General features: G+C 45.9%; 1 protein-coding gene across 1 annotated transcript; it reads right to left on the bottom strand.

Annotated features, from left to right (window-relative positions):
• Positions 1–5,617: 5,617 nt before the first annotated feature.
• On the bottom strand, positions 5,618–17,382 carry LOC149278862 (zinc finger and BTB domain-containing protein 47-like). The gene is made up of 5 exons (XM_089501663.1): positions 16,000–17,382; positions 8,913–9,060; positions 8,142–8,257; positions 7,577–7,721; positions 5,618–6,012 (listed from the first exon to the last, which is right to left on the bottom strand). Exons 1-5 carry the CDS (start codon positions 17,305–17,307, stop codon positions 5,618–5,620), a joined length of 2,112 nt encoding a protein of 703 aa, XP_089357789.1. The 5' UTR covers positions 17,308–17,382.
• Between the last annotated feature and the right edge of the window lie 3,495 nt (positions 17,383–20,877).

The raw sequence follows: 20,877 nt of genomic DNA, 5'->3' as shown, positions 1-20,877 counted from the left end.
TTAGATTATATATATATATATATATATATATATATATATATAATCCATGAAGAGCTGGGTCTCATATAACCAAACACTCGGGGTTGAGCCTCCGAACAGGATAGATGGCAGCAAACTTATATTTCAGCTCCTTGACTGCAATATATATTAAAGGGCCAACCGCAGCGAGCAGGAAACGCTTGGCTGGCCCTGGATAATGTATAGTTAAGTCAGTGATGTGCTTCCAGAGTCTCCTCTCCTGCTGAGTTTTGCATTAAACAGGGCCAGCTCAGCCCTTCTCACTGGAGGAAGCTGGCATTGTTCACCCTCCCTAATAAATAGTAAAACCAGAGACTCTCCATTTAGTGAATAAACTCCTTTGTCTTTCCACTCATCCCAGAATCATTAAATTCATCGGCTGCAAAGGCTTTCCGATATCCGGCACGCAGGCGTTTTGTGTCAGCTGGTGATGTGGAAATAAATAAATTACTGGAATGTAGGAAGAAGGTTAAACATAGAAATATCAATAAGAGAACCCCTCAAAAGATGGGATTTATTTTTGGTCGAAAGGGCTACATTTCCCAAGTGTCAAAAATTTAATGCCCCCCCCAAAAAAAGTTAAGAATAAATGCACTTACCTTAGGGAGAAGCTGCAGCTCCCTCGTAGTCTGTCAGTTCCTGATACCGATTGGTTGCTTGAAGCAGCCAATTAACGGCAGCAGAACATGCCCACTGTAATCAATGGGAGCGACAACACGCATCTACAGCATGGAAAATACCTGGGGGGGTGCATATAGGGGGGGCAACACAAAAAAACTTAAAGGGACCTCTCAGCTATTATATGAATTAAAGTGCATGCAACGGCTGGAGGGTCTTACATTTTTCCCAACAAGCAGTAAGACAAATCACCCCCCCCCCAACACCCAAAAACACGCAATAACAAAAACTCGAAAATGTTCAAATGTTTTTATTTTGTCAAAGAATTTTTATAGCTATTTTAAAAAGGAAAGAACAAAATTATTATTTATTTTTTTGAGATTGGCAATAGGCGAGTGGATCAGGCTCAGCACCCCCACACACATCCTTTTATTTTATTTTATGTCTACATTGTGCTCTGGACAAGTATTTTCTCACTAACAATTTCTACAACTACTTTTTAAATTTCTCCTACCTCTTCTAATTAGGTCTTTCCACTCGAAAGCACTAGTAAAGACATTAAAACCGCGACGTTTAATAATACGGTGAGACAGCAGAAGAGCTGTGAATGTAAGCATACGATATCGTGAAAAAAAAAAATGTTCCATAGAGTACGGAAATATCGACAAGTTCTCTTTCCAACATTGTCTAGTGTTGCCGAGAGTTTCCTATCTACAAAAGAAGTTAAGGTAACCCGGGGCACGCGTCGGAGCCCCTGCTGTCCGTATGGACTCCCAGAATGCTTTGCATTCACTTACGTCAAGTGTCCTGGGACCAGCTTCTAAGGGTCGGGAAATGGTCTTATGGGTCATGGAGGACGCTCTGTCTATACACAGTAGTTGAGTTGAAAGATGACAAAAAGTTCACAACGGTGTCCTGCCCCACGAGGGATTCACACGGAGGCACGCGGGCAGGTGAGGACATCCATCGATGGAGTTGAAGGCCAGTGAAATGTCTGTTTTGGGATTAAATTATCAGAAGTTGGACCAGCACACCCAATCGCAACTTTTCAAGAGTCCGTGAGCCACCAAGCTAGCACGCCCAAGTCTATTGGTATCCTCTCAACGGAAGTCCGTGTCGATAAGACACAAGGCTATTTTTGTTTTGCTCGCCATATCCAGAGATGACGTTCCCCGCTGTCCATTTTGTTGGGTGAAGCCATGAATGGTTTCCAAGTTTGACCAAAGAGGGAGGTTTCTCCACCAAGCAAGGCTGTGGGTATCATCCAAACGAAACGGACTCAAGATATTCTTTTAATTACTACACCAGGACCATTCACATCCAACTTTTTGGAATGAGGGGACATCAGAACAAAAATAATCCAATGCTCTGGTTGGTAGGGAGGTCACCTTCTCCTTCTACGAAGAACGGACGCCTCTAACGTCAAGACCTTCCAGAGACGGCTTGGACATAATTTACACTGAATTAGATCATAATTTACCCAGGATTTGTTTTTTTTGCTTTTCCTACTTGTGGTGGAAACACGAAGGCTACACAACAGCAGCTGTTCCAACCAAAGAACTGGAGCGGGACTCGCGCCAGCCACAGATGATGTCTCCCGCTTGCTTTGAATGTTTCCTCGTGGGTTCTCGGTCAACTGTAATGCTAAACGAACTTACAGATGGACAAATACAGGTTGAATTTGGTTTATTTGCCAATTATCTGCTCCGAAGCATAGCAGCCTTTCCAAAAAATTAAAATAAAAAAAATATAAAGCAGGCAAGATAACTATTTAAATTAAAATAAAAAACAAAAGCTTTGAACCTCTGTAGGACAATGACTCATATATATAGTTTTAATGGACAGATCTTCCTATGTAAACCAAAGTTCTATACAGTCTTGAATTTTATTGAACAGCAACCTGATATCCATATTTAAAAAATAAAAAATTAATGTAGAAAAACACCGGGGACTCATTTAACCAATATTAAAGGAATCGGAGAAAAGGTTACCTGCTCCCTAAAGTGCCTTGTGATAAATGCTGCAAGGAATACTACCGTATAACAATACTACCGGGAACAATGACCTATAGCGGTTCCTCCCCATCTTTGTGGGGAGGGTAAATTACGTTCCCAAAATACTACATGAAATGGGGCTTTTTCCTGCCCCCCCCCCCTCGAGATACAGCTCAGTGGAACTATAGTATTAAATTCCGATATAACATCAGAAACCCATCGGTAAGGGAAAAAAAAAACCCATGAAATGCATCAAAACCTTGCATCTGAGCGATGAAATGATATCACTGTATATACACGTGTGTATAATCACCAATACGCAGCGGCCCGCAAAATCGTTAAAAACCACCTGTTCCCACTGCATATTTTTATATATATTTATATAACGAGCTAGTGAAGGCGCCATGTTTATTCCTGGACTTAATATTTAAAGCGGACCGGTCATGAAAATCAGAGTTTAAGTGGCCAATTGGACTCTATCGCACCAATAAATTATTTTTTTTAATTATTATTTAAAAAAAAAAAAAAAAAAAAAAAAAAAAAAAAGATGCATTAAGCACTCAGCTACACCATGTTTTAATTTGTTTCTCTCTTTGGGAAGATTATATATATATATATATATATATATATATATATATAAAAAAAAAAATAGGAGCAGCCAATCAGAAAACAGGGAGGTGGGGCACATGCTGGAATTAATCAGCATATAGGACAAGGAATAAGTGTATAATTTATCAGAACCGTCTTAAAAATGACAGAAGTTACTTTTTTTTTTTTAAACCGATTAATGTCATTTTTTCCTATGTTAAATAAACCCACGTCACGGGGCCACAAACAGTTTAGGGGTGCAGATCCACGTTAACCATGATGTGAATCCACCCCCCACCTCCCGAATACAAGCCTTTTGCTACATTTAGTTTCCTAAAAAAAACCCATTATTTTCCTACGTCAGGAACGGCGTCGCAGTCTGCGTGTTACTGGAATCGACTAAGAATTTTAACCGTTCTCATATTTACCGAACTAACCGGTTTATTCCCCCCACACCGGTGCCGCTCTGGCTCCCGCATGTTACGGCATTAAAAGTTTGTGATTTTATATTTATATAGAAAAGGCGGTTTTTCTATAGACACGTTTCTAAAAGATTACTCCCCAAGATTGTGAAATGTGAAACCGTAAAATAACTGATTGGCGAATTTATATATATTTATATATATAAAAAAAAAATATAAAAATGTTTTTTCATAAAGGGGATTTTTTTTTAAATGTATAAAATTATATACCGTGACCAGCAGAGGAAATATGTATTTAAATATGCCAACTGTATGCCTAATTTGCATACAGGGGACCAGATTAAAGGGGAGGGGCCGGTTATTTTTAGTTATTTCCCTAAAACCAAAATCACAGTTTTAGGTTTTTTTGACATGCAATTTTTGCCTCTGATTCATGGAATCAAGTTTATCCAGATGTCTTTGCTTCCAGGTTTTATTGTTGCGGACCCCAAATAAAATACTCTAGGCTAGATTTATTCCGCAGTCCAATTTATGTCCTTTCAGATGGTGAAATGGGCCGGGGGCCGGAAGAGGAGCTTCCCAAACAGAAACTGGGAACCCACCACGGAATTCTAGACTTTTTTCTTTATAATTGTGTCCCACCCAGCAGCTGCACTCGAAGGGTTAAAAGCTCCTCTTCGGCTTTTAACTCAACAGCCTCCTAAACCCTTCAGACTAATCTATTGTCATTCTGAAATGTATTGGGGGGGGGGGGGGGCTTTCACGGTTTAGCATGGTCAAGAAATGTTGCAGTGGGTGGAGAGGTGGCATGATGGGTGGAGAGACAGGTGGAGAGGTGGCATGATGGGTGGAGAGACGGCGTGATGGGTGGAGAGACAGGTGGAGAGGTGGCATGATGGGTGGAGAGACGGCGTGATGGGTGGAGAGACAGGTGGAGAGGTGGCATGATGGGTGGAGAGACAGATGGAGAGGTGGCATGATGGGTGGAGAGGTGGGCTTCCTAGTCAACGTCTTGTATGTGACCCCCCCACACACGGCTCTTCAACAGTGATGGGAAAGTTAACGGAAACAATTCTTATTACGGTGCTTCCGCAATTGTTTTGGTGGCAAGAGAGCCGGGCGGAACAGGTCACGCGGTCGCTTGCAAGGCAGTTGCTTGTTTGCCAAAGACCCAGCGGAATTACCCCGCGATAAAGTGCGCTTTGCCCGGTAGCCCCCGACGAAACGTACGCATCAAAGCCACCGCTCCTTAGAGAAGGAAACAAACGTCCTTTCAACCACCTCTCTGCTACATTAAAAAGCAGCCAACGTCCTGAGCACCCCGGCAGCAGGATCCACGTCCCAGCAGCCGAGGGCGCCAGGTCCCCCACGTGGCATCTCTGCCACATTCTGAGGAACAAAGGCAGACGACCCTTTAACGGAACATCCGTTGAATTAAAGGACATTATATATATATATATAATTTACCAGGCCGCTGCCTCCTGACGACCAACAACTGTTTGGAGATACAATGGGAAACCTGCGTTCTTACAACTCGAGTGGACTGGTAACTTTCCCCATCTTGGCTACTAATTTCTCCAGGTCTGGTTATATATAAATACACACAGTTACATGGACACGTGTATATTATATATTACATTAGACATATAAAGATGAAACACTAGCCAAGCGTGACAATATTAAAATTTCTAATTTGCTCTAAAAGTAAAATAACGCAAGTAGCCGGATAAGCACAGCTCGGAGCCGTCCCTCCCCTCTTTTCTATCTCGATATATATATATCGGCGGGATTGACACGGGGGGTCCCGTTTTGGCAGGCGCTACAGAAACCCCACACAATGGGGAGGGGGGGGGCCTGTCACGTCCTCCTTCCAGCTGGACGCTGATCCAGAAGAGAGGGAAATAATGGAACAGCCATAACTCCCCAGGGTGCTCAGCGAGGGCCACGTCCACGTTTCCGGGCCAGTCTTAGGTTGATCTAGTTGTTGTTGATGCGGCCGGCGGGGAAAAGCGGGGGAGGCGGTGGCAGATGGTGCGACGGCGCAGGCATGTTGTGCGCCAGCGAGTGGAGGAGGGGCAGAGACATGGGGTGCGGCGGTAAGGTGGGGGACAGGCCTGGACTCGACTGGCCCGGCGAGTTGCCGCTCTGGGAGGAGAGGCTGGCCACCGTGCCGGGGCTTCCTGGAGTCGGCGGGTTGCCCCCCTGGAAGCACTTCTCCCTGTGGGCCTTCAGCATGTTGGAGAAGCGGAAGCGCTGGCCGCACACGTTGCAGGGGTAGGGCTTCTCGCCGGTGTGCGTCCTGCGATGGCGCTTCATGTTTGGCCGGCTGGTGAAACTCTTGCCGCAGATCTCGCAGATGAAAGGCTTCTCCCCTGCAAGAGTAGAAAGGAGAGGGATGGGGCGGACAGCGGTCACACGCGAGACTTGTAAACAGCAGAAACGGTCACAAAAGGGGTCAAGTGCCCCGTCATCAACACCAAGAGAACATTTTCATTGCAAAAAGCCCATTATGGTCACAATTTACACAGATGATTATCTACAAATACTTCTTAGGGAGAAATGGTTTTCAGGCAGCTGGTATCAGCCATTACTATGATTCTCGCTCTGTTATCTGATCCCCGATCTACTAAACACCGCGACTCCTTATCATACCGCCTGGGGGGGAACAATAGAATAACTCAGTCTTAAACACCCACTCTGGACTCTGTCACTAATGAAAGTCTATGGAGGAACGGACTTCATTAGCATTGCCATAAAGCATCAGCTCAGTGCGGTGTTTGAGCAGGAAAGTCACCAAATTATCACATGACTGACAGCAACGGCGGCTCCAGGTCTGCAGAAAAAGGGAGCTTATTGGAACAAAATGAGATAAAACCAGACTTTAGTTAATCAGTAACCAACGTTACGGTATTACAGTGCTGGGGGAGTTATATTACTGTATACAGCGCTGGGGGGTTATATTACTGTATACATCGCTGGGGGGTTATATTACTGTATACAGCGCTGGGGGTTATATTACTGTATATAGCGCTGGGGGGGTATATTACTGTATACAGCGCTGGGGGGTTATGCTCAAGGAGAAGAATATTTTTCACCCCTTTAACTATATTTATCTGAATGAGCTCCAAACCCAACACAGGTCGTTGTTACAAGGGAGCAATTTTCTTTTATACCCACTTCAACATCCACATATGTTATTAGAAGAAAATTAAACAAGACAACATTCTTTGCATAAAAAAATGATATTTCACTGCATTCCCAAACAAAAGTTAGTGATAAAGTTAAAATAAAACAGTATTTCCCCGCGAGGTCCGAGTAATTAACCTTTTTTTCTGCTCATTTGTTGAACGTGAGCCATGAGGTTTCTTCATGAGCCATTTCGAGGATCCCAAAGCGGAGGATTCTGCCATAGTTGGCTTGCCACAGCTTAGATGCACGTTAACCCCCCCCCCCCGGCTTCCTCTTAGTATTTTTTTTGGGGGGGGGGGTCTGGAGGTTTTTTGGGGGTTTTACAAGCCAGGAAGGACGATGCTTCCAGGTTACAGCGACACCAACCCTGCTCCTCGAAACCCAGTCTGACACGACAGCGCAAGGCTCCTCGACGGCTCTTTTGATGAACATCTCCTATCGCTCTGAGCCAGACCCTTGGTGATGGGAGTTGTAGGTCAGTGCAGTGCGTGGTACCCAACTCTCTTGTTCCAAGGCGAGACCCGGGCTACCATGGCACATCTTACAGATCCGGTGGCAGGTAAGAGGACGACTTCATTAATGAAAGGGAGACATCTTAACCCCTTGGGTGCCAAAGAGCTGCGCAAACCTGCCCCGAGGGGCCAAAAGTGGGAGGGATGCCGATGAAGGAAAGGAGGGCAGGGTGATGATCACGTGGACAGGAAAGGGTGTTAAACAATATTAAATGAGTTTCCTTACTTTCCTTACCGGTATGGGTCTTCATATGTTCATCAAAATACTGTTTCATGTTGAAATCCTTGCCGCACCACTGGCACATGAACTGCTTGTGGCCGATATGGATGCTCATGTGGGAGCGGAGCTGGTATTTGTACTGGAAACGCTCGTGGCAGTTCTACGGGGAGCACAGGGGACAAAAAAGGTACAAGACAATTGGATTAGCAATCACCCCGACCTCCGTAAGACCTGAAAAGTACCCTAAAACTGTCCTAACAGGACGGCTTCAACTCCGCGGCGTCCCTAGGCATCGTATGTAAGCATTCAGGGGCGGAGGTATAAGAAATACATATTCCCTGGAATACTGCAGAGATCTAATGATATGAGAGCCACGAGATTTGAACTTTAAGAAGCTGAAGAGCTGCTGGCCGCCCGTCTCGGAGCACACCAGACCACATACTCTCTGCCCGGCTCTCGACACCCACAGCGATAAGAGTCCGGGTCCCCAGGGGCCAAGCCACCCGACAGTCAGTCAGTTGTTTTTTTTTCCTTTTACACATTATGTCACACGATGCTAATAGCGTCCGCCGAGACTCACCTCACACTTGAACGGTTTCTCCCCGGAGTGCTGGAGCGAGTGAACCTTCAGAGACATGCTGCGCTTGAAGGACTTCCCGCAGGTTTCGCACGTGAACGGCATGTCCTTGGTGTGAGCTGCAAAAAGTCGGCAAAAAGGGTTATTCTGTGGAAGGCTGTAAATTCAGGGGGCGCAGAAAAGCATTCGAGAAGCGCACAGAGAGGGGCTTACCGATCATGCAATGCGTGTTCTCTCGGAACACGGAACATCGTCTCATAGTTACCGACATAAAACAAAACTCTTTTTAGGGCTCTATATCTCCACCGCTGTACCTAAAACACCCAGCGAGCCGGAGCACAGGAGGCGACGTAGCCGAATAAATGTAACACACGACACGGAGAGCACGATCACGTCAGCAGAGACACGATGTACACTTAACGCGCGATCAGTGCAATCGATACTTTCAAAGATAATCTAATGGAAGCCACTGGTGGCAGAATGTGGCAGCATTTCCGGTCCCGTCGTCTCCCTTCCCCTACATGGCCCTTACAAAAAAAAAAAAAGCTGCCTGGACCAATCAACAACCAGCAACACTGCCTTGGAAAGCGTGGCTTACTCGGAATTAACGTGGACATCTCTATGGTTTCTTCCGGCTTCCTGCGTCATAAAGCGATCAGTTAGCCAATCACAGAGCGGTCGCAGGTGCATGACCTGTCTTCGCGTCGGGAACGCGGACACCATGCGGGTGGCTTTAGAAAGGGGCAGCGGAAGCCACGCAATGAGGTCACTCACCGACCAGGTGTTTCCGGACGTGGGCCATGGTGTAGAACTTCTTCTCGCAGATGTCGCAGGAGAACTTCTTCTCCGCGTAGCCGTGGACGATCTTGTTGTGTTCGTGCAGCGACCAGAGCTTTTTAAACGTTTTCCCGCACGTCAGGCACTGCGAAGAAAGCAGACGGAAGGGCGGTTAATACCAGAAGGAAAAAAACAGCCCCTGCCGCTGGAGACTACAACTCCCATCATGCAGGCAGGGAATCTGAAGAGGCTTTTTGCCTGTCTTAAGAAGAGAGGGTGAGAGCGAGAAGAAAGGGGAGAGTGAGAAGAAAAGGGAGAGGGAGGAGAAGAGAAAGAAATAAAAAAGGAGAGAGAAAAGTCTGTATACACTTCGATACTAGGGGGTCAAAGGGCTTAGATGTAATGTGAGGAGGTTTTACTGTAATGAGAGGTTGGCACGTGGAACAGTCTCCCAGCAAGTGGGCAGAGAAAGTAATGAAAAACGTGGTAAGTTGTAGAAACTCCCAGACCACGTCCCCTTACACGCTGAGCAGATAAGCCCCTCTTAAGCCAGATTCGCCCAACTCCAGGCTGCGACACCCATAACCAGGCCGGGCTTTCCAGACATCCCGGCCCGAGCGACAGCAGAGCAACCAAAACTGCGCTAAAAAGTGCTTTAAAGCAAGACTTAACCCCAAATCTGGTCTGTTTGTGCCTCGTGGGGCCTGGAGTTTGACACCCCTGTCCCACATGTAATAGATACAGGATTTACTAAGTAAGATGATTTTACAGAAAGAAAAAAAAAAAAGGGGGGGGGGGAGTTTGGGGGGGGTTAAATACAGTAGATCAAACTCTTGATAAAAGCTGCGGATGCACCTGCCTTTTGCCAATGACCATACGCGTGTCACCCGTTAGCAAATACTTTTTTACATTAACATGCGCCTGCTTTGTGTGCTTGTATACGTACCAGCTCCCTCAGGGAGGAGAAGAGGGTATCCACTTCCACGGCGCATACATTTAACCCCTTAACGACCAATGATGGTCCAGACATGTCACGCAAAAATGCTCAGGTAACGACCAACGACATGCCTGATGTCGGCATCAGGGTCATGTCTGGCAAATTCACACCTGAAGTACAGTTTGCGTGATAAAAAAAAAAACAAAAAAAAAAACGACATCCACAAAGTTTGATAAAGGCTGGTGGTAGAATTAGTGCATGGAAAGGGTTAAAATAACAGCATCTGAAATACCCTGGGGTGTCTAGTCTCCAAAAATCTATGGTTTGATGGGGTAAATTGCATTGGCCGGCTTGAAAGATGACCGAAATAGCACATGGGGGCAGAACTTCCATATTTGGGGAAAAATGGTTTTGAAATAGCAAAGCGCTACCTGTACTTACGGCCCCACATGTGCAGAAAAAAAGCAAAAAACATAAAAACATTGGATATTTCTAAACTCAGGACAAATCGTAGAATCTATTTATCAGGTTTTTTTGTTGGTTTTTTATAGATGAGTAAAAGATTTTTCTAATAAATGTGGGGAAAAAGTGTGGGGTTTCAAAGTCTGGAATGTGGTCTTATCACCATAGCAACAGGATCATTTTATTGGTTTCTATGGTGATTATATATAGTTTCTGAACGTTGCACTACTAGCTATCCCCGGCGGCTCTCAGCAACTCCCCTCATTAGGAGGCAACTCGAGGAAACAGACGGGGATATGAAGACGTTTCACAGGACATTAACAATTCCTCTCCACCAAACTATGGCATTCGACGAGGCGGTGAATGCCGGGGGGGGGATGGGGGGGGGACGCGGCGGCTGAGCGCAACCCCATTTCCACAAACGTCCTCGGTTGCCACACCTGAAAGCAGGAGCTCCGCCGAGCCGCGGCCCCCATTCAGATCGGTCCTCCGATTAAAATACGATAGTTTGTTACCCCAGCTAGGGCAGTTCTGGGTTACCGGGGAGGGAAGAAAAAGGAAAAATAAGCATTCCTGTGTGTAGCGGCTAAATGGGGGATCCCTTCCGGGTCCTATTTTTTTATATTATTTTAATACCCCATCACACGCAGGAGGATGCCCCGGAGGCGTCAGGGTAGTCAACGTAACAACCCACACCCTAAAGAAACGTCCAAACAAACCCAAATCTCGCCTCCAATGGGGTGGCAAAAAATTCAACCCTAAGGGACTATTTAATAGAGGTGGGCAGCGAGGGGTCCCAACAGATTTAACCCTCTACCCTACACTCAACGTGGGGACATAGAGTGTAAGCTCTTCTGAGAAGGGTCCACCTTGCCTTTTGTTTCCGTAAATCCAAATTCTATGACCCTCTGCTTGTTAAGCCCCAGTTATCCATTGTACGGCGCCGCTGCATATGATGGCGCTATATATTAATATTTAATGGTGTATACCACACTTACTAATAACGAGAATAATTACAGTAAATATGACTAATAGTAAATATACTATATTACTAAATATTAGAATATTTATTATATTGTAGACAAACTATAATAATACACAGTTTACCCTAAATTAAAGAGCTCTGGTGTCGAGCATCTGCCGCTGTGACAGGTTAATGTTTATTCCGGAAAATAAGAGGCGCGGCAGATAAGAAATCTCAAACTACCTGCCAGACACATCTTAACCCTCTCATCACTAAATATAATACACGCCAGAAACATACTAAGAGACGAGGAAAAAAACACTACCGTTCAAAACTTTGGGGTCACTTAGAACGTTCCTTGTTTTTGGTAGAAAAGTAAATTTTGTCCATTAAAATAACATGTGGTGGATGAGAAATCCAGCACAGACGGGGTTAATGCTGTAAATGATTATTGCAGCTGGAAACGGCTGATTTTTAATGGAATCTCTTCATAGGCGTAGAGGCCCTTTATCACTCCCATCACTCCTGGGTTCCAATGGCCCTTTATCACTCCCATCACTCCTGTGTTCCAATGGCCCTTTATCACTCCCATCACTCCTGGGTTCCAATGGCCCTTTATCACTCCCATCTCTCCTGTGTTCCAATGGCCCTTTATCATTCCCATCACTCCTGTGTTCCAATGGCCCTTTATCACTCCCATCACTCCTGTGTTCCAATGGCCCTTTATCACTCCCATCACTCCTGTGTTCCAATGGCCCTTTATCACTCCCATCACTCCTGTGTTCCAATGGCCCTTTATCACTCCCATCACTCCTGTGTTCCAATGGCCCTTTATCACTCCCATCACTCCTGTGTTCCAATGGCACGTTGTGCTCGCTGACCCAAGTTTAAGTATAAAAGGATAATTGATGGTTAGAAACCCTTTTGTAATTATGTTACAGCCAGAAATGTCCTTGTCTTCCATGAAAACAGCTCAAAGTGTTTGTCTGGAGATATATAATGTTTTTCTATAAATGACCTCCTGTCTGGGGATGTGAAGCTGGAAGGTTCCAGCTTTATGGTGTAAGCGAGCAAAAATTATAATGGCCTCTGGATGGTCTAACAGCATAATTCTGCCTTTTAACCCCTCAAGAACAGGCTTTTAAAAAAATGCACCCTTTGTGAAAATGGCCGTTTTCACATTTCTGTGCTGCTCATGTTTAGCGGTAATTTTCTCTTCTCTCATTTACTGAACCCACAAGTTTTCTTTTTTCTGGACAAGAAAGGCTTTCTTCAGATACTATTTTTTTTTTTGATTATATCTAATTTCCTATAAAACATGATGAAAAATTAAAGAAAAAAAATCTTACACGCATCTATAAAAACTAATGAAAACGCCTGTTAAACAGACTATTTGTCCTGAGTTTAGAAATACCCAGTGTTTTCATGGTTTTTTTTGCTTTTTTCTGCAGGTTTTTTGGCAGTTTTGCTTTTTCAAAACCATTCTTTTCTCCAAATCTGGTAATTCTTCCCTCCATGTGGTATTTGGGACATCTTTGAAGCCGGCCAATGCAATTTACCCCACCAAACCATAGATTTTTGAAAACTAGACACCCCAGGGTATTTTAAAATGCTGGTATTTTAACCCTTTCCATGCACTAACTCTACCACCAGCCTTTGTCAAACTTTGTGGTAGTCCATTTATCATCACACATCAGGTGTGAATTTTCCGCTCCCGGCACATGACACTCAACACCACAAAATGTGTTCAGCAACATCTCCCAAGTACAGCGATACCCCCCCCATGGATGGGTTTGTCGGGTTGTTTGGGGGCTAAAAGGGCACATTTGGAAGTGCGCTTTTTTTCTCCATTCTGGTCAGTCTGTACCTATGCCCTATCTTTGGACCCGGCCACAACAATTTACCCCATCAAACCACTTTTATTTATCTTGGCTATTTGAAATGCTAGTATTTTAACTCTTTCCACTTTATTTTTTACATTTTGCAGGGACTGGGCGGTTGCCCTGATGATTACATCGATGCATAATCATTTTTAAATGTTACCTTACCGTTTTTTTTGCATGACGTGCCTGGCACGTCATTGGTCGCTAAGGGGTTAAATGAACAAGATGTCAATTTACAGTAATTTGTTATCAAAATATTAAGTAGGCTCTGGCCTCCCCCCATTCCTGCAGCACAGAATCTACATGACTATTTCAGATCACCCCCTCATTCGGTGCGAAAGGGGATCAGGGAATCAACTGGTTCTCACAGACGCAGAAAAGGCTACTAGGATGGCCTTTGTTGCATTTCAATAGTGTATTTCACTTAAGGGTTTATTGGGGAGGACCTAGCCAAGCTGCTTATGTCATGCGAGGAGATACATGAATGTTAGGATACAGCCTTGGGGACAACAGGCGGCGTGGCGGGCTCATTAAACGGTCTCGTTAATACGTTCATTGATAACATGCAATAAACCCCTCTCCCAGACATACAGGTCATTAGCGCGTCTGGAGCCGCAGGGGCCCAATTCCTAAACCCAGGAAATGCCTGGGGGATGCGTGTTAGCGGGACACACAGCCTACTTCCTGCGCAGCCTGGCTCAGGAAGGGAAAAGGAGACATTTACCGACACTCCGGGACACTTTAAAAGTTTTAGTGGAACTAAACCGACGTATAAAATCTACCTGAAGTGTGTCGGTATTTTAAATCAGGGTTCAACTAGGTCAGCCCCTGACCTAGTCCAACGTGCGGCCCATGTGAGCAGGGCCGGCAGACCAACGTTCATGTGGTGCGGCCGTGAGGTAAGACCGCCGTGTCTGCCCGCTGGCCGCTTTCATTTTATCGGGCGGCCGGCTTGCACATGCCGTGCTGCCGAGTGGCAGTACCTCAGTCACCCCGCCCCATTCAGGACGTGGCGCTCAAGGTGGCGGGGCTCACAGCAGAGTTCCTCATGACGGTGAGAGGATCATCAAGTCGGAGGAGAGCGGGGGAGCAGGGGGAAGAAAAGCGAAAATGTAAGTATAAAAAAAAAAATAGGGGTTTGAGGAAAGTGGACCTATATTTGGGGGAGGGGGGGGGATTTCCTTGGGACATCATTAAAACTTAATACAAAAGGGGGATGGGCTGGGTTTTGAAATTACAAAATCAATGTAAACAGGGATGTGTGTGGCCGGGGGTAATACACATGGCAGTGGAGGCATCAATAGACAAAAGGGTGGTTGGGCATCAAATAAATTAATACTAAAGGGGGGCATCACATTAGCCACCATAAAAGGGGTGGGGGCATCAATACACAAGGGAGGAGGGTTGGCTGGGGGCAACACATATCAATGGCATAAATGCACAAAGGGGGCAATACACAAGGCTGTGGGGCGGAACATTAATCAACACTAAAGGGGGGCTGGCTGCGGCATTAATGCAAAAGGGGCAAAAATATAAAGGGGAGGGGTTAATGACAAAGCAGTGTAGAATTTTTTTTTATGCTTCGGAGTGGCTTAGCCTGTCCTGATGCGTGTGTGTTTGGGCGTCTGTGTGGCTGTGTGTGTGTCTGGGTGCGGTGTATCAGAGCCTGTCCTGGTGTGTGTGTGTGTGTTTGGGCGTCAGTGTGGCTGTGTGTGTGTCAGTGTGGCTGTGTGTGTGTCTGGGTGCCGGTGTATCAGAGCCTGTCCTGGTGTGTGTGTGTGTGTTTGGGTGTCAGTGTGGCTGTGTGTGTGTCAGTGTGGCTGTGTGTGTGTCTGGGTGCCGGTGTATCAGAGCCTGTCCTGGTGTGTGTGTGTGTGTTTGTGTGTGTGTGTGGCTGTGTGTGTGTGTGTGTGTGTGTGTTTGGGCGTCTGTGTGTGTGTCTGGGTGCCGGTGTATCAGTGCCTGTCCTGGTGTGTGTGTGTGTCTGGGTGCCGGTGTATCAGTGCCTGTCCTGGTGTGTGTGTGTGTTTGGGTGTTGGTGGGGCAGACACAAAAAAAAAGCCACAAAAAGCCAAGTGAAAACACTATATTATCGGCATAACTTAAATGCCCATGACTTTGGTTCTAGTCTTTTTTACGTGTACATTTAAGATCTGTTATATTTGTTGTTGAAAGTAAAACTTAGTTTAAAAAAAATCCTGGCTCCTTGATTCAAAACAAATTTGTCAAGCCCTGTTTTAAATGTTTCCCCCGTGAAAGCCGAGAAAACTGTCAGCCGGTGGCAGAACTAGCGCTTATCTAATCAATTCCATGCCCTCAAGTCCTCATCCCTTCTACTCAGTCATCCTTTCAAAGGCTCTCTGAACTGATGAAACAGCAACTTATGGGGAGGAATAATCATGCAGATCCAGAAATCAACCTAAGAGGACATTCCACTTTATTCTGCAGAAACCTACCTTGTACTTGCAAAGGGGACAACACAAACAATTAAAGGGGCCACTCCGTGTTAAAGTGTGACATTACTGTTAAGAAACTTTTAATAATTCCCACCAAAAATAAATAAAAATCAAGACACTTAATATTTCTTTAAACTCGGCTGATTAAAGTCTTTTTTTTTTTTTATTAAAATCAACATAGCCAAAATCGGCGTTGCCGTCCCAAACACGGAATCGGACGGCAGATAAAAGCCATTCAGCCCGGTATCGACACCAGGACCTCCCTTACACAGACATCATGCAAAGCACACACGGACCGGTATAACCGTGCAGCGAGCGCACACGGCAACAAAACACGTCGGCTAAAGGGCTCCGAGGTGGCACTTGTTATCGCGAGACTTACTTGGATGTTCTTTTCACAGTCCGTCTGGTGGTGAAGCATCAGCTCGCTCTCAAGCAGGAACCTCTTGCCGCACTTATCACAAATCCTCATGCGGCTGTGGGTAACGTTCATATGCTTCTCCAGGTACCACCTATTGTTGAACACTCTAGGGCACTTCTTGCAGGGGAAGTGCTGTTTCTCCTCAAATTTACCCTTTTGCCCCAACCCATCCTGTCCTTTCTTCCTCCTCCTTCCACCGCCACCTGACCCTCTTTGACTTCGTGCCGCTTTTGCGCCTTTCCTTATTTTTGTGGACTTGTTTTCACTTGGCGACTTGCTCCCTTCGGCCAGGGAGCTTCCATCTTTGGCCGTCTCTGCTGCATCATCCCCATCCTCGTCGTCATTGTCCTTCTCCTCCTCTTGTGGTTCTTCAAGATCTTCTTCGCTTGGGAGGATGTCGTCCTCCTCGTCCTCCAACATATCTAGGAAGTCATCCTCTTCCTCCATCCCGCCTTCCTCCTCTTCGTTTTCATCGTCACCGTCCCCTTCCGAGCCCCGGTCATCACCATCCGACCGGTCGACGACGGTAACCGGCTCTGAAGACGACTTACCGTCCGTCCCTTTCGAGACGTTTAGCGTCTGATTGTTTAAGTTGACCTCTACGATAATCTGCTCCCTGTTGTAGGATTCCTGGTTGTCCATGTCCTCCTCGGACTCTACCCCTTCTATTTTACACATCCTCGCCCCGCTCCTGTCCTCGTCTTTGAAATACTGCTTAGGTGACCCATCGTTGCCATGATGGCCCTTGCTGACGCTGTCCTCCACTCTCACCGAGTACGGGTCGTTCCCCTCCCGCGCGTAGATTTTGGTCGGGGGCGCGTCCACCTCCTGCTTGATCTCCCGATAGAACTGCGGCGGCATTACCGTATTAGTATTATCGTTCCTATTGTCCTCTGCGTCCATAACGTCATTGGCCATCGACAGGTTTAAGGACCTGCTGTGGATCAGCTCCTGACACGACGTGACGATCTCGTTCATTTGTAACACCGCGGCGGCGTTTAGCACGTCTTGTACGTTGCAGCCGTTGACGAGCAGCTTGGAAGTGTAGATGAAGTTGAGTATCTGCTGGAAGCCCCGAGACGTCAACGCTTCGAGGGACAGCTCGACCCTCTGCAGCTGCTTGTTCTGGGTGAAGAGGGAGTGAAAGAACTGGCTGTAGGCAGCGAGGACGCCCTTGTGAGCGGGAAACGTGCTCTTCTGCTGAACCAGAACAATGTCCACGTCGCACAGGTCCGGCTGGAACAGGCGCTGCTCGTTAAGCCTGTCCATCAAACACGTGAAGTGCAGCGCCACATCCTCCACCAGAGAATACTCCGTGGAAGGGTAGTCCGTGGTCTTCTCGACTATCAACTGCAAAGACAAAGAAAGAGAACGTGATTACGGAGAACATCGCAACCAACTCCCATTAATCCCAACCGGGACGCACATCAACGCCTGCGGACGGCAGAGGAAGCTGGTTTTGCCATCAGAATGCAAAATATAAACTATCTTTAAGATGAAGAAAAAATGATCACATTAATACTCTGCATATTATCTTTCAATCTAATTTTTATTTTTCACTGATTTTTCTTTTTTGTACTGCCACCTATTATTTTTTTAAATAAAATTAAAGTAAGCAGACAAGCATCGCTTTATCTCAACGCCATCGTCCGCACGTTACACACAAAATAAAAGGATTTCTCAGTCCGAGTTGCGACCGGGGCTGCTGTCCCTTTAAGATAAACACCGGTCCGCTAAGCCATGCGCCGCGGCTTCACATGGCAGCCACACACAGAGGAGGGGGGGGTAGATTATTCCCTTCCCCGGCAGCCTAGTTTGTACAGAGTTACCTTCCCTTCCGTATTCATAAAGCCGAAGTCTCGTGTAACATCAGATCGGCTCCCGGCAGCGTAGCGCATGCACGCATTAAACTGACACCCCAGCCGTATTTGTGTTGCCTCCCCCAATCAGCTATTTTTGGGCTGAACGCACTACGGGACAAATAATATACTGACCGCCAGTCAACGGCAGGGTATTGCGGGAGTCGGACACGACCTCCCCCGCGCACAGGCATGGAAAGCGGTCCCATTAATTTCCATAGGACCACTTTCCTGCAACAAGCAGCCAATCAGTGGAGAGAATTAAAGTTAGATGAGGAGGGGGCGGGGCAAAAGCGTCTCAATATTAAAGTACTCATAAAAGTACTTTAACATGCCGCTGCTTTCATTGGTGTGTCTGTATGAGACATTAAACTGTCCCTTTAAAGATCTTAACACATTCAGAGCCTATAAACATTTTTTCCTCCCCGACCACCTTTTTTTGCTCACGTCGCGAGCAAACGTCATATTTATACAGCAAGTTAGAGAATAAACCGGGGTCCCATCGATTGAACGCGTTTCTTCATTAGCGACTTTGTAGACGGCGCTTGGTAATCAGCGACCCATTCCAGTCTCAACATTCATTCTGCTTCCCAACGAGGAGAATCATGGAAAACTTTTTTCCTCCTCAAAACGCAAACTGAAATTTGACAAAAGTAACCCGGATAAGAAAAAAGGAAATTCCCCCCCCCCCCCCCCGAGCATAATCCTGGGTTAGTTTACATTGTAACAGAGGAAAGAACCAAAGTAACGAAGATCTGCGCAAAGCTGTCGGCGATCACGGATTTCGGCGAGATGGGATAAAGTTAACGTTCCGCAGCGTATGTCGAGGAAGGAAAGAATTAAAAGACACTGGGGAGGAAAAAATTAAATCAAGACAAGCGCTGATTTCTGGTAGGCAGCCACCGGCAGCTAAATCCAAGGGGGAAACAGGAAACCCGTGAGTTTATTGCTGGGGGGGGGGGGGACGTGATGCATCCAGCGTCCGAGAGCACAGAGCGGCCAATGAATTAAACGCCATTTATTGTACACGGGTTTCTCGTGCCCCGTACAGGTTTTAATTTCCCAGCTTATCCAGTTAATGTTGCAAATGTTCGGCCGTTCCGGGAACTCAACGTTTACGAGTCTGGGATCTGGAAACCTGCCCGGTAGACAAAAAAAAAAAGGGGGGGGGGTACATCCCCCAAAACTATTCAACCTTAAAGCCGCTTATTAGATAAAGTAATAATAATGATAAAAAAAATTGGGCATTTCTTCTTTAAGATACAAATTCACTTTGATTAATATTTCAGGGCAAATCATGACAAGTGGCATCTGCTTTACAGATTTTAGGGTGTTCCAAAATGTTCCATGGGGTACTGAATATTAGGGGGTCACAGAGCAGTGGCGTGTAGTTTATGGGTCTGTCCAGCACGTTATTAAAATAATATTAATATAAATTACTATAAACGCCAGGCTGCTCCATGATGACCCCTAGTGGTCAACAGCAGCTACTGCTTCATACAGAAACCTACCTCGCAAACCTGAGGTCCGGCTCCTATTCCTTTACAAAAAGGGTTACGATTAACTCAATGGCCAATAGGACATACGAGAGGGTGGTAATAAAGTGAAACAGCCTCCCAGCAGAAGTGGTAGAGGGTAATACAGTGAGGGTATTAAACATGCAGGGGACAGACATACGGCTCCTGGATCTAAGACGAGACCGACGGCTGATTAAGGTTTGAGTCTTTACAGCAGGAGAAACTGTTAACGCACGATTCCCCTTCTCCATATGAGATCCGCACACAAAGTATACATCTTTCGGTCAGGGCAAGTAGGGCCTTCTTTTAAAATTATATAAAAATACATGAAAACATAATTAGTGATATCTATATATATATATATATAAAACAAAATTCAAACTTTTTTATTATACAGAGTGGGTGCTGCAGATGAACGATGACAATTTATGTTCAGCAACATCCCCCAATTACAGTCATACCCCCACATGCCTAATTGTTTTTATATGTCCAAAAGGGCCACATCCATCCCTTACATATAACCCCATATTATATATTTAACAACACTACGTGTGATTTTTTTAAATATATTTAGATATATATACTTGGTGACATCACTGGGCTCCCCATAAATGTATATTTTATAAAATGTTTGCCTTTTTTCCACCTCTCCTCCATAGGATATGTCTGAGCTGATCACACTGATCAGCAAGCACAGCTCCATCGCCCTGCATTGCTGATCGCAATAGGTTCAATCAGCCAGCAAGGGGAGCAATCAGACCTCCGCAGGGACTCGAAAGACGCTGCCAAGACTCTCCTGTCTTCGCGTCAACCGCGAGTGATCGGGCATTCCATGCATGTTGAAATACGTTCACTGGATTAGCCTCTACCACTTCTGTTGGGAGGCTGTTCCACTTACCTACCATTCTGTCGGTACTCATTTTTATGAGATATCCGGGACTGCGAGAAAGACCTTGGTACCCCCTGCACTTTACATAGGAGGGATCTATGGAACCTCGGACTAGACGGTTCCCAGAGCGGGGGGGGGGGGGGGGGGGTTGGGGTGATACAAAGCGCGTCAGGGAGAGAAAAACAAAAACGCGAAACCCGTCTATTGTGCGGATTCTCTATCCAGCAGCCCGCGTTCCCTGAGACCGGTTCGGACGGTAGAATCATCTATCATTCCGGTCACTCGCTCAGCATTCCCTCTAATGAACCCATCAGGGATCACTGGATCTGCCCAACGACCCCCGGCGGGCGATTATCCCCCCCGAAGAACCCAAGAAGAAAAACAAAAGCGAGATGTAAATAATTTTTTGCCATTTTCCTCTTCCCGGATGTTACTTTATTAAGCACCGTACTAAAAAAAAAAACAAAAAAAAAAACCTTGTTAAGCCAATCAGAAACATTTATCAGTGAAGTCCTTGACTGGGGGGTCATTCCGCCTCCCTGGCTCCTGGATTACACAAAGAAAGAATGGGGGG

Source organism: Sceloporus occidentalis, unplaced genomic scaffold, assembly GCF_023333645.1.
Source record: "Sceloporus occidentalis isolate IW3139 unplaced genomic scaffold, rSceOcc1.0.p SCAF_178, whole genome shotgun sequence".
NCBI classification, from domain to species: Eukaryota; Metazoa; Chordata; class Lepidosauria; order Squamata; family Phrynosomatidae; genus Sceloporus; species Sceloporus occidentalis.
Note: the sequence above shows the minus strand (reverse complement) of the source record. Positions and strands in the feature narration are given on the sequence as shown.

Coding starts and splice junctions, on each gene's coding strand:
- LOC149278862 (XM_089501663.1), bottom strand. CDS start 17,307: ATGGACAGGCTTAACGAGCAGCGCCTGTTCCAGCCGGACCTGTGCGAC. Junction 9,061..15,999: donor ACTGTGAAAAGAACATCCAA/GTAAGTCTCGCG, acceptor CTTTCTTCGCAG/TGCCTGACGTGCGGGAAAAC. Junction 6,013..7,576: donor ACATATGAAGACCCATACCG/GTAAGGAAAGTA, acceptor CTACTCTTGCAG/GGGAGAAGCCTTTCATCTGC.